The sequence below is a fragment of the Chiroxiphia lanceolata genome, chromosome 9, assembly GCF_009829145.1.
Source record: "Chiroxiphia lanceolata isolate bChiLan1 chromosome 9, bChiLan1.pri, whole genome shotgun sequence".
Lineage (NCBI taxonomy): Eukaryota > Metazoa > Chordata > Aves > Passeriformes > Pipridae > Chiroxiphia > Chiroxiphia lanceolata.
In genome coordinates, this window is record NC_045645.1 from 18,647,169 (window position 1) to 18,662,136 (window position 14,968).

The 14,968-nt window shown below is 36.2% G+C and overlaps 1 protein-coding gene across 1 annotated transcript in view; it reads right to left on the minus strand.

The window, feature by feature from the left end:
- Nucleotides 1-14,968, minus strand: part of DPYD (dihydropyrimidine dehydrogenase) — a 338,464-nt gene that overhangs the window by 309,586 nt on the left and 13,910 nt on the right. Inside the window, 1 exon segment of the mRNA XM_032695866.1 lies at nucleotides 7,569-7,679. Coding sequence (XP_032551757.1) covers nucleotides 7,569-7,679 — 111 coding nt within the window.

Sequence of the window (14,968 nt, forward strand, 5' to 3'; positions counted from 1 at the left end):
ACAGGGAAACTCCAACTTATCTTTTTTTTTTTTTAGGAAAAAACAAAGACATGAATTACAACTTGATAACTTTCAAATGGAATGCAAGTGGTAGGATCTTTAGCTTTACAGTTAGAAAACATCTTCCACTTCAGCTAGCAGTTAAGCAAGAGTCGGTTTAGTCCTGTTCTCAGTATGAGAACAGAAAGTTCTGCTGAGTGAATGATTGTTCCAGATAACTGTTGATGAATCCATCAGGGGATGGAAGAAGTCACTGCAGAAAATATATACATGTAACTTTCTGAAGACAGCTGGAACTGCTGGAACAGGGAAACAGCCAGAAAGACTTGAGGGAATATGACTTGACAAGAAGTCCCTAGCATCTCTGCATATGGAAGAATCCCCAAAAAATTATTTCTGATCATCAGTTCCCAACAGGGTATATCTATTTTCAACACTACATTCAAAGAATGTATCAGTTTATAAAACAACAAAGAAATCATTATGAAGGTCTAAAATCATTCCTGAGATTCATCACCAAAAATTTCAGAGTTCCTGAAACCAGGACACTACCATAAGTAAAGAATACCGAATATTGTGAGCAAAGGAGCAGTGAGTGATGAGGCAGTTATCTGCTCTGCACCTGAGGACTGTACATTGTGATGAAATGCAACAGAAGCTGGTCCAGATAAGGTTTTTAAAACTTCTGGACAGTTCTGTTGCACCAATATATTTTTCCAATCCCCAGCCTGTTACATCTCCTTACTTCAAAGCAGAAGGATGACAGTGCTTTTTAAAATATAATGCTATCATGATTGTTTAAAAGACCGAGTTTTTTCTGCCAGATCTGTTCATTCATACTTATATCCTTTTTTTATAAGCATACATGACTGCATATTTAATATGCAGAAAGGAATTGATGGAAGTTGCAGACAGACTACAAGCAGGGTCTTGCAATGAACACTTCAGTGCAACTTAATACTGGACAGTGCTACAAGCCCTGCTCAAAATACAGCATTCAGCAAGCTCTTCTAGTTCCTTCACAGTAAAATTGGTCTCCCAGCTCCTTTTACTTCTACTGAGTACATGTATTCCACGACTTAGACACTAAAAATAGATCTTAAGTAATTACTAACATGCTAACAGTGGCACAGGTTTCTCCAAGAAATTTCTCAACCCAAAGCTTATGACCATTTTTAATGTCATATTTTTATATGAATAAACAGAACGGAGAGAGGCCTTCACTATATAAGAAGAAAATCTAGGAGAAGAAAGAGCAGTACAGGTTTCATTATGAGCAATGGCTTACAAAAGCAAAAAAAAAAAAAAAAGTGAGAGTAGAGGGGCTGAAAAAAGAGAAGCTAGTCTTCTTGCTATTTATTCCAATACACCAGCATAAGACCTTTATCTCCATCCAATAACCACAGGAAAATATACAGAAATCCACATCTAAAAGAATATAATGCTAAGGAAAAGTTGAAAGTGAACAGAAGGTGGTTTCTGGTCCTATCTCTACACTCTGATTTGCTCAGCTAACGAAGGGGAATGAGTTGATCAGACTTACCTGGAATTCAGCACTTGCAGCAGACAAGCATTTTTCATTTTGTCATATTTACGCGCAAAACTAAACAATTTGCAACTCTGCAACACTTCAGTTTTGAAATGGTAAAGATCAGAAATACACCTGGAACTAAAAATCATTGGTGAGTGCTGCTATATAGAAGAGGAATCATCCAACGCCAAATTTGAAGAACACTGAAACTGAAGAACTCTGAACAGAGGAAGTTAAGAGGTCAGAGGTGGTTTTGCAAGCACTCCAGGGTTAAGAAGGAACCTTTTGCACAGTACTAAGAAAGCATTTGGCACAACTTGCCACCAACTAGTATTTACAATCTGATACACAGAAAACGTGCATAGAAGCACTAATTTGTAGCAGTCAGGTAAGTTAGGAGCTATTGAGATATTCTAACGAAAATACTTTAAGACACTGAAACAAATATAAAACAGAAAATTCAAAGACTATGATACGCATTTCTTAGAGCAAGTATAAGTGATATCATATATAAACATGTAAACTACTTTATTCCAGTAAAATGGTTATAAATGCCAGCATATGCTATCGATACAAGAAAATGCAGAGTAATTAGTTAATCTAAAAAATGCATGAGTAGGAATTTGACTGCTAAATGATTAAACTGGTACATTTTAAAATTTGTATTAATATTTAATTATTGACACTATGAGAAAAGAGAAAATCTCTTGATGTTACTTCTCAGCTCTTTCTGATACTCAGTAACACATGTATTATTCATAAGAATAGTTTGTGCATATACAGTCAATCACTAGTTAAATAAAAGAATCATTCTCAAATTCCCTAATCACCTCAATAGATCCTAATGCAATATTTTCCACATTTGGGAATCAGAGCGTTTTATTTAAGAAATCAGTCTGGCCATGATGAATACCGCGTAGCCCGAGCAGACATCAGTTCAAAGAATCAGATGTCAAAGTGCTCCCTCTAATGTCCCTTAATCATCACACCAATTAGTGGTTGAATAGTGATGTGATTAAAAAGACTGCTGCTATCCTATACCTATTCAGACTAGTAGAATTCTACATATGTTCTACCAATTAATGTTTGAATAGAGCAGCGATTAGAGAGACATCTGCCATTGTATATCCATTCAGAAAAGAGCTAAACTTGCATATTCATATGCAACGAAGACAAAAATAAATATTTGCAAAGGTAAACTATACGTTTAGATTATAAATATAATTGAGTTGATTTCCTTTAATGAGTGTTCTCTATTTTTCAATATTTGAGATTATTTTTTATTTATAAATATAGAATCTTTCATCAATACATGGCTAGAAATGGACAAATTACTCACTGAAAAAGCATTTATATAAGGTTCCTGATTTCAGGCCTTGGGTGAACTGGGTTTCATATCTACTTGTTTGCAATTTGCACTATTTCTGCTTCAACCCATCAGTTATTTGTGAAATGCTAACTTGATTATTCTGTAAGCATGATACATGATTAGGCACAAAAATCACGTGGCATTTTTCCACCTCACTGGAAGGCAATACTTGGAGTAACAAAATGATTATAGCTGAGAAAGGATCATCTTTTTTACAAGTTTTTCTATGCAAGCTTGGACATTTGTACATCAAGAGGTATTTACAAATCTTTTTTCAAATAATTCAGATGCTTATATATAGCAGTGACAACCACAGAAATACTATCAAAGTGAAAAGCAGTTTGAAGTTTTAGCAAGCACTTATTACTACTGTTTCAACGGAGTACCGTTGTCCCCTGAATTTAAAGAGCAACATGAGCTGTTACATCTTGCAATGAATTGCAGATCTCATTCTCCATCATTAGCACAAAGCAATCTGGTAGTTGCACCTTAAGGTTGCACAGAAAAAAACAAGGTGAAGAATTTGGTTCTTTTTAATGGCTGGAAAGAACTATAGCATAGTTAAAGACTCCTGCCCAAAGTCGTGCCCCTGCAAAAAAAAAAAAAGGCAAAAAAACCGGGGAAAAAAACCAAACCAAACCAAACCAAACCTGAGCTTTAAAATTATTTTGTTCATGTAAGAGGAGAAGCTCTTATTGCACAATGCTGATCAGGCTTAGCACATGTAAGGAAAAAGAATAATGCTACTGCTGCCAGAAAATCAATACTGTTACAGGCTAAGACAATTAGCTACAAACCAATTTAAACCCCATTTCCTTTTCACCCTCCTTGTCTTGTTGAAATATTTCCAACACTTCCATATGGAGCAAATATTACTATTATTTCTAAGTCCTGAAGAAAGTCTGAAAGTCTAAATGCTGAAGAAACTGAAGAAAGTCTGAATACACAGGTGGATCTATATCAACTTCTCACCTATCCCTAGTAGGTAACTCCAAGGTTTCATTACCAAAAAAGAACACTGGACTAAAACATCCCACTGAATTCTCCAATGACAAGTGAATTTATAAAACTTGTAGAAGTGAATTTCATTTAAATGACAACCATGCACATGTACAATGTAAAAGCAGAACTTGTCCCATAATGCTTAGAAACCCTATTCATACAGTGTGTGGGGTGCAATGCAAATGTACACAATGTGTGCCCATCTAGTTTGTCATCTAAATGTCAGCAAGTATAAAATACACACAGAAATGGAATTATAGAGAGTTGGAAACCATAAATAAAAACATTAATCAGAAGTCTTAGCAATCCTGAACCACACAGGAAAACCCTGAAATTAAAGCAAATCCTCAGTTTCCACAGTTCATTCCTTTGCTTTTGTTTTATCTGTAAACTGATGACCTAATGTGATCTAAATTTTGTAACCTTCCTCAAGATTTACTATTAGTACAGCCATTTCAAAACTCTTCTACTTTTAATTTCTTCTGAACAACAGAAGCCTTTGTTCCCCCAGATAGACTAGAAGCATCTGTTTACACCACTTTTCAACATGACTCAGGAAAAAACAAGAGGTCTAACACTGTTACTGAGGGTGACACTGCAATAAAGAGTTTTCCTACTCTGATATATATCTCTGAGTTAAAAATTTTGAAGGAAGCTGACTTATCTTGCACCTACATCTACAACTTATTTTTACAGCAAAACTTGGTTGCTAACATAGTAAATAAACAATAGCACTCATCAAAAGCATAATCGAACCTTCCTTTAGGAGAATACTTTTCCAGTGCTGAGGAAAGACTGACATACAGTTTCCACTTCAGAACTCATTAAATGGGCAATCCAAAGTGTCTCAGAGCAGGCTAGGAGTTAAAATTTCACTTGTGTAATTATTCTGAGGAAATATGTAAGTCTGCCATCTGGAAGTGTATTAGACATTACAAAGTCACTGTGTGCATGCTTCAGCAGATGCAGCTTTTGTTCAGAGTTTTGAGGGCTGTTAATTTAATTAGTCTTGTATTTTCATACACCCACCTTCCTGCAAAGGCAGCATCAGTACAGCTTTAAAAGAATCCAAAGCTAAAAGCTAAATTCAGATTTTAAGGAAATAGAAACATATAAAGTTCATATGGACTTCAAACAGAGTTTGATCTGTTCATTAGCAGAACTAAACATTACTGCCAATGGCTTTTTAGACCAAAACAGAAAACTGTGCTCAACGCATCCTTCCTACACTAGCTTCATTAATTTAAGGAGCTTAGGAAAGGATTCTACCATTTGTTGGTTTTGGTTTTCGTGGGTTTTTTTTTTAATTAAAACCACTCAACAACAATGACCTGGAGAATGTAAAAAGCCTCTCATTTTTTCCTAATGTTTTTTATGTAATGGGAGACCAGACAAATATTTAAGTTTGATTCTTTCAGGACTTTTTCTGTCAGAATATATCTCTAAGTGAAGAAACATTTGTCTGTTCTAAAAACTAGGACCACTACTTGCCTAAAAATAAGGACTAGCTCTTTACAGTATCTTCTAGCACTTTACATTTCTTATAATAGCTTGTAAACTAAATTATGTGACATTTCTACCAAATAATTCATAATATGCAGTGTAAGAACTATCTGTGATGAATGTAATTATATCTGTCCATGTACACATTTGTTTCTTTCCAACCCTTAATCCTGTAAGCTGAAACACATGAGCAGATCTCTGTCAGTGCAGGGTCCTAATAACTGCACAGATCTCCATGCAGTATTGCAGAACTACAGAACCAAGTCGTTTCTTAGATTGTAAACCTATGCCGAAGAAAACCATCCTGAAATATTTGACAAGGATCAGAATTTCTGTCAAGTGAAAATCCACACAAGGCATGCAAGCCAGCAATGACACTAAATCAGTGCTGTTTGCACAGCCCAAGAAGCTCAGGCCTTGGGGATTCAAGAACATTTGAGCCACTACGAGGTAAACACATACAGCTAACAGCAGAAAGACAGGAAGAGAGACAATTTCTAGAAAACTATGCGCTTTCACAAATAACAGCAAAACCTTCAAATATCAAACACTTTTTAATTAAACTGAATACAAAAATCAAACAAGGCTGACATGGAGAAAAGCTCAGAGATTACTAAGAGCAATTTAAAAGCCTAGACGATTTGGAAAATGTCCATCAACACACCCATTAGTTAAGTGTGTACATTGTAGTTTAACTAACTAGGATAATTTACACTGGAACAGCTAATGAGGTTACTACACAGATACCCAGCTGCCCTGCTGCATGGATACCTGAGCTTCCTAACAAACCATTTCTGAAAACAGAGTTTGCAGCACAGTATTGATTTCAGGTCACCTGAAAACATGACGATGTAAACTGCAGCTGTCCAGGAGCCACTTGCTAAGCAGCTCAACTGTCTGTGCAGCAGGAACAGACAGTTGTGGGCAATACCTGCATCAGACATCCCAAAATAATGGTCCCTGTTCACAACAGAGAAGTTTTTCCTGTACATTAGTTTCCAGTTATTATAATACTGGCCAATATATATAATACTAAGCCAATAAATACAGGAAAATAGGAATACTAGCTATAATAAGAAAGAGATTTTTATAATCAGTGCCATAGAACAGGAAACTATACTAAGACTACTGCTGAAATGTTAAGGCATTGCTCCTCCCAGTAAATATTTGTTAGTCATACTGGATTTCATGATTTTAAGAAACTGAAGAACTTCGTGTCATTTCTGGTTTGGTTTGTGTTTTGTTGGGTATTGGGTGGGATACTTTTAATTACAAACAAGTATCAATTTCCTACCTGAATTTGCCTGCTTAACAGGAAAAGGTGTTTTGACAACACTATGAAAAAACAACCCGTATCATTACAACCTTAAAGGAAATAGTTTGCAGATGTAGTACTCTACTTTTAAAAATTCCTGAATTTAGAGGATTATCTAACACAATCTGTAGGGAGACACTACAGACCTTCTAATCAGATGAAGATCAAAGAGACAAAAGTCTAAGAGGATTTTACAAATATCACACTGAGACTAGGAATTCAAATACCTAGAGAGAAAATTATGATATCTAATGGCAGAAATAATTTATAACGAAAAAATATTTATTCTAAAATCAACTGTTTCCTGAAAAATACAATGCACAAAATTTAAAATCCAGAGCCATGTTTTAATCTAAGCTTTATGTATTTATTTATATATCAAATAGATACACGTGACAGGTTCCCCTATTACTGTAGCAAAATAAAATCACCTTTAAAAGTCTCAGAAAGGATAATGAAGTGTTGTTCTGTCCAGTGTTACTCTTGGAAAACAGAAGAAAAAGGAGGAAGTGGCAGAAGATGCAGCTGATGCCAGCTACTCAGGGAAGTTAAGGGGCTCCGTGTGACTCGGGAGCTGACACTTGAGACGGATCAAGACTCCATAAAAAAAAGTGAAAAAGTTTCATCAAAGACTTACTAAATCAGCAGAAAGGAAAAAAGGATGACATGCAATAGGGTCTGAAAAGTAGTTAGCTCATCACAAAGTAATTTTATCTACAGGAGCAAACTAGAAGCCAAATTTGGCTACCAAATAACACAAGCAACTCCAATTTATCTCTCACATGACTGTGATTTCAGCCTTAATGATTTATTGCATGTTCCAGATGCAATAATGAACATGCTCTTACCGAACAGCTTTTGTCAGAATTCCTTTTCCATTGCTTCTTTACTTGCTTCTTTGCTGCAGTTGAATGAAGAGTTGCATGTGTCTGTTTTCGGGGATTTAAAGCCAGAATGTTCTGTAGAAAGAGAATAGAAAACATTAAAATATAGATAAAATTTCCATGGAAGTTCAAAGCCTCTTAAATCACACCTTACACACTTATTTACAGTGCCATGCAAAACCAAAACACAATTATTTAACATTATAGCCCAACTCCATACTAATTAGTTTAGATTCACATTGTCCACACAACTTAGACTATGAATATTTAAAGACATTTCTAGGATTACCAGAAAACAAAATTATATTTAATGGCCTTAATAATGGTTTCCATTCCCATGGATATTTTTTATGTACAGCATATAGAAACACATAATTCTGCTTCATTATATCACTCCAAGTAACACTTGTAAAGCAAGATAAGCAAAAACATTAAAAAGGATCTGTTTTATTTCTGAATGTTTCATCATTTCAATATAAACTCCAACTTCCCCCGCACAATAATTTGCTTCTACACCTAGTGAGCTGATGAGCTAACTCATTTATCATAAAATGCTTTTATTTGCAAGGATACAAACAAACCCAGGAAATATAGCCACACTTTTAAGTCATGGTGATGATCTGACAACAGGCAGAATGAAGTTTTTAGTGTCTTTCCCTGTATTAGAGTAACTCAACAAATTAAATTCGCTTTTTGGAACCCAAGTTCTTTTTCCAATCAGGCAAGTGACAGGTTTCCATAGCAAAACTGACCTCATTTAATTCAAGGGATGAGTGTGAAAGGCACGCAAGAGACACATCCAGATTCAGGTTTGTGAGGGAGAACCAAACCAGGCACGTTGTTGGTTGTAACTCCTGGAATTAGTTACGTAAATTTGCCTTCAAAAAACATGGACTTCAGCACTATATGTCTCCACTGTGGTGAGTTGGGTGTGCTTATTCTGCTACTATATGTCAAAGATGTGCAAGACTGACCTAGAGAAATGGAGGCTAAACATGATGAGTACAATGGGGTTATGAATATTATATTAGGATGCTTCCTAATTTTAAAAGTCTGCTTGAGTGGGTGATAATGATGAAACAGTAATCTGTTGTATTAAGATTTTATTGTACTGACATTTATGGGGACTTTTTATTTTAAATGTGAAGGAGTCACTTTCTATCCAACTATTTAATGCTTTACTCTGAACTGATTGGTAATCCATTTTCCCACAAACCAGAAATCTCACCTACTTGAAAATTCTACCTACAAACAACAACACAGCCCAATGCAGTAACTCCCAGCTTGCCTGAAGCACAAAGGTAAAAGTGGGGTACAACATTCAAAAAGGTATAGACCATTTAGCAGCCTACATGCTGTTGACTTTCAGAAAGAGTTAAAGGGTGTTATTGGATGTGCTTCTGAAATTCCAGCAGTAAAGACTCTTCCATTTCTAGGTGTTCCCCAGCTGAGTACCTCAGGCAAGATGTGGGCAACCAAATGCAGTCAGTAGTGGTTTATGCCAATCTATTTCACTCTTAATTAAAACAGAGCAGGGGCATCCACATAAGGGATGTCATTTACAGCATCTCAGTTGATACTTTAATTTCTCAGGATAATCAAACTCAATTGTTGGAGCACATCTGACTGTTGAGTGGACAAATTACAGAAACTGGGCAGTAGGTTCTGAATCACACACAAACTTCAGCAAAATTTTGTCTACTCTCTTTTGTAATTGCTTAATGCTTGGCCATGAATATTATAATTATTTTAGCAAACTGAAATGAATTGCAAATTTCTAGCAATAAACTGTAACAGATGTACTCCACTGGGTACAGCACCAGTTGGTTTAAAACATGGAACAAATGGCAGGGCAAGCCAAGGACGGAAGAATCCCCATATGTTTGCTCCTGTTGGAATTCTGCACCAGGAGTATGGCTCCAAGCGCAACAGTTGCAGAAATCCAAAAGGACTACCTAGCACAGCATGTCCCAGAATTAAATCTGAAATAAAACTGGCACAGAAAATACTAAATCACATATACAATGTAAAAATTGTTTATATTCCCACTACCTAAATAATATACTACCTGCCTAAATCTTGGATTGCTGACCAAAGTGGTTGCTCTAGCTAGAGATCTCTGGTGTTTTAAGAACAACTCAGACGTTAACTGCCTGGATGGGAAAGTAATGTAAATGTTTCTGGGTCTGTTGAACCGTCAGAAACGAAAATCCATGAGGATGTTTTCTCCCTATTCATTTCAGTTCCCTGGTTGGTTTTTCACAGCTTATGGCTAGTCAGACATTTAGTAAATTTAACAAATAAATGCAGATAAGTCAGCCACTAAGAAGAAAAATTACTGAGAAGAAAGTTCTACAGTCGATATTGCAAATAACAACGTATGCACAAAAATAAACCACTCTGGACATGCAAGAAAGGAATACTGAGATCTCCAGTCTCTCTAACACACTGGTCATCTGAGCAGGGTGAGAGCTGCTGGTGAGAAGAATTATTTGGGGTTCTGCAATCTTGCTTGTCTGAATTCCATGCTTATTCTGCTCCATAAATTCTCATTCTTGACAGATGAGCTGTTGATCTCTCCAGACATTAAAAGGGCAAGACTCAAGTTCCTCAATAGAGAATGCGAGTACATAATACACCCCTTTTCAAAGTACTCTGAACTTTGGATTTCACATGAAGATGCTATTTGTATAGTAATGCAGAACCTGTGAATTATATCTTTACAATTTTACATAAATGGCCACATTTATTTCATTAAAAATAAAGTAGGTATAAATCCATTATCATTAATGGCTGCAAATCAGAATATAACACTGCTGTATTTGTGTAGAAATCTGTTTAGGTTGATGGAGAAAGAAATGGGGCTATGAGTAGGTACACAGATGCACATGTTGAGTTTGTGACTCGTGGCACAGTTGCACAACACGCACAGTAGAGCTAAACCTGCAGCTTTGCACAGTGCTGATGATTATGCACACCACCAAAGAATTATACTTTCTTTCATTATCTCCATAGATTATTTTGAAGACTTCACTTTGGGAAGAAAGCTGAGTGGCCTGCCTACAGAACGTAAACCAGTATATTTTGCAGATGAGTTCCTCAAATACAACTACCTTAAGGAATTGCTTTAATAATAACCCATGACGATGACTTCTTTAAGTCTTTTGAAATACAACAATTATAAGCTACAAAATATAGAAGAATGGTTCGATTTCTGAATACATCCTCTTCTGGAAGGGAACATACTATATTGTTATTATGTGACTAATAGCTATTAAGGTTGCAAGTATCCTAAAATGCATTAAACTACTCATATGTAATGTACATGGAGAACAACTAGCATGTAGTCATAGCTACAGTTTTTAAATTTTGAGAATTTAGTGACAAATGGTTATGTTGATCTGTGCCAACACTAACACAGCTTCTGAGAATAAACTTACCATAAGCTATTCATTAGACGCTTATTGCTTAGCTTCTACTTTAAACTGTATGACTAACAAGGCTACACAAAAAATACTAGCTCTAATTTTCACTATCATCTATTAATCAAAAGACTGTAGAAGTTTTAAAACAGCATATTATATCACAGTAATTTATAAAAAATTTGAATTAATATTACTCCAAATAAGTGATTTCAAAGCAGTCACTCAGGACAGAATACACCCTCCAGTTGGGAGTCCTGTTTCTGACACAGCACTTTTGATTAAATCAGGGTAGGTCTGGCACTTGCTCCCCAGTGATGCAACAAATTTCTGGTAAGGACATTTCATTTCACTTTTAATTTCATTAAAAGTGTCGCACAACGTTTTATTCCCATCTCATAAAGCCACCCTTTTCCTGAAATCAGAAGAAGCTATTGCAATTAAATCTGATTCTTAATTAAATGCATATTCAGCAAAATAAAGTTATGGAAGCACTATGCTTATTGGGAATGCTCCGAAGCCAAGAGGGACAGGGGAGGCAGGCAGAGAGGGCACATTGTTAGGAAAAAGAGTACAATTTAAATCACAGGTGGGACTTCAGTAAGTTCAAGGCAGTCCTCAAAAAGTCCTGCTAGTCTAGCATTGTCTTTGTAAAATATACAGCACTGATTCAGATTTTGAAAGCTTTTCTTTAAAGCACTACGTTGTGAAATCTTTGGGTTTTTTTTTTTCTTTTTTTTCTTTCTCTGCCCTAAAGTAACAATCTTAGCCAGATGTCTTGCTTACATGGACATTGTCCCTCACTCAAAACAGTAAGTTTGGAAAAAATTCAATAGTTCAGATTCCTCTGCTTCTGGAAAGCCTCCTACTGAAACCAATGAGTTGCATCAGGAGTATTTAGTCCTCAGTAATCCTCATCTTTGTTATTGGTAATTCAAAGCCAGAATAAGGATCAGAAAAATCTATCTGCAGGCTCTGTCACAGGTTGCAGCATTAGAACTGTGTAAGCTTCTTAACAAGACAAAGTAAAAATTTGCTGGTTTCATGGATTCTGCCCACTTCCCCTAGCTTGTTGGGAAAGTTTCTTATTAACAGCCTCAAAACACCTCCTGAAGTTCACCACAGATCAATACACATACAGTCACAATGGACCTGCTGAAAATGCAATTGTGTGGATGCAGACTATGATTGTGGGCGGGCATAAAATACAGTCCCATGTGTTATTCTCTTTGTTTTAGCATATAGCACATTTACCTAGTCCAAACCCTGCAATACACAGGTTATATCCTGATTTACTCCAGTTGCTTCATAGAGCCTCCTCAGCTAAGCTCTTTTATATACATCAATTAAAATTCAGGAGTAGCCTAGGCATGCTAGGGAACGCATGTGGTGAACAATTTAACCCACCCCATTCCATTAATCTACCCAATTTCCTTAAAAAGAGTTGTAATCTCCCTCACAGCAAGTAACATTAAATGTAGTGTAAGATACATATGTTCACCAAGTGAACATAATGAGAACATATTTATTTTTTCTAGGAGTAATGAGCACACTAAATAATTAATTTCAAAGCTATGCAAGTGTTAATTCATTGACAGAAACAAGTACCTGGGGCTTTTCCGATTATATTTTCTAGTATGTCTGAATATGAAACTAATTTTATAACTGTTATTTAGTCAAAAGCCAAAGAACTCAAGATAGAAGTATTTGTTTTTAAAAGATTAGATGACCCAGAATAATGAACAGTGTTTAAAAACCATGTTAGTGAAGAAAAAGATGACCAAGGCATGAACTCCTTCTATTAATATCTAATTTGAATTGCCTAGTTCATATTTTACATCTACTGTGCCTCTCAGAAGGCTGTATGAAGCACAGTTAGATGCAGCCTATAAAGTCCCTAACTATCACTGATGAATGAAATTGGTGCAAGTTTCATTACCAAATCACCAAAAGCAAGCTCTAGTCATAGAAGAGTTTGTAAGATTAGAAGATAAACAAGATCTTAAAAATTAAATACCTATGGTGTCAAATCTTCCAGAAGCTAGCTCTGTGTAACATTTCATTATTGAAAGAATATGAGAAAATGTTGTGAATTTCTCCCCCATGCTCATGTATGACAGAATATCCCATAAATTGACACTTGTGCATTTCCTTACTCAAGATCTGAAGAGAATCTTTACAAACAATTTATATAATCTGGCTGACAACATATCTTAGGAGTTCATCCAAAAACTTCAAAAAGGTGAAAAGACTGTGGTTTCACAGCAGGTTTCACAGGCCTGGTTTAATTGTGAGGCAACAAAGGCCAGAGAAAGCTCAGTGAAATGTGAAATGAGCGTAGATGTCAGTGGAACAGTGTGGTCAGCCTTTGGAGAATCCAGGGGAAACCCCCAAAGAATTATTTTAGTGTATTACCAGATATATTTTCTGTTACTGAGACAAATGACTGCACGTGTGAGCAAAGTCACAAACTTACTGCAAACCCATTTTATTGCAGTATATCAATGTGATGAGCTGCAACCCTCTTCTCTTTCAATAAGGATAAATTCTCCAGGTGGCCCTTTCTGTCCATGTCTGAGAAACAGCACTTTACACTACAGTGATAGCTACAAACCAGAGTCCTCAAGGTCCAGAAAGTTGGAAGATAGGGCTCCACTTCTTTGGATAGACAACCAACCTATGAACCAGTGCTAAAAGAGCAGTAGCACTGCAGCCTCCTGTGAGATAGGGACTGAGAAGCCAACAGGCTCAAGGGACTGAGGTATGACCCTGAATCCCAGTGTGCATTTGGGCAGGGAGAGCTCAAACACACCTGGAAAAATACTCAACTTTTAATCAGAAGACTAATTTCTTCTTCGAGCCACACAAGCTCAGAATCTCAAAAAAGTGCAAAAACTAAGGCCAGTGGATGATCTTGTGATAAGCATACACCAGCTGTGCACTGACAGGTCACTGCCTTTAGCATAGCATTTAGGTACTATATCTTCCTCTTTACATTTCCACATAGCTTTACATTTCCCCATAAAACAGACTGCTACTATATCAGAACAAACACCTTTTTGGTTTCTTGCACTCCTTACATAGTCTCAAATATTTAGGGAGAGTAAGACTATTTACCTTACTCATCATAGCATGCCAGTATCCTAGGAGTGTAGTCCTAGATCCATTACTAGATACTTAAAAAATGGCATTTTCAAAATGGTTTTTCCACTACAGATTTTCATGGTCCTCAGATTTCCCTGCAGTATGTAAATACTAAGTCTTAACCAAAAGAGCAGTTTTCTAAATCACTCCCACAAAAGTCGGGAAAGTCTTAGATATGAGTTAACAAAAGTGCACTTTCTGTTACAAAAGCAAAGTTAATGCATTACAGATTAACAAAGTAGCAAAATTACACAATCCTAAACATGGTTTACCTAATCCTGTTGATACCTTACCTTTCAAATTAAGAGCTTGATTCCTCTAACTCAGCAATGCATTTGTGCTAGGTATTACTGTAAATTCTAAAAGGTTTATTAAGATAAAAAACAAGAAGAGCTGTTTCCCTTAGATACCAACCACTCTCCTCTATGGGAAGAGCTCTGGGTGGTAAATTACGCTGCTGGAAACTCTGCATGCTACCTCCTTGACACAACTAATCTCTGCTCAAGTGCCTTGACCCTCACAGGGAAAACTAAAGCGAATACCCACCCTCCGTGCTTTACTTTAAGCACCCAAGTAGTACTAGTATTCAGTGAATTATTCATGCGTTTAACACAAGCACATATACATCAAAACCATACAGCGTAAAGCAGGTTCAAATTTCACCATAACAAAAGATCAGTTCTGAGGTTTCTCCCTACTCTGTGATAAGATCATGTTTTCACACTATAAACAATACACCACATCCAAAAATATTAGCCTCCATGTAGCAAATTCAGAGAAGGCATGGCTGAGCACAGC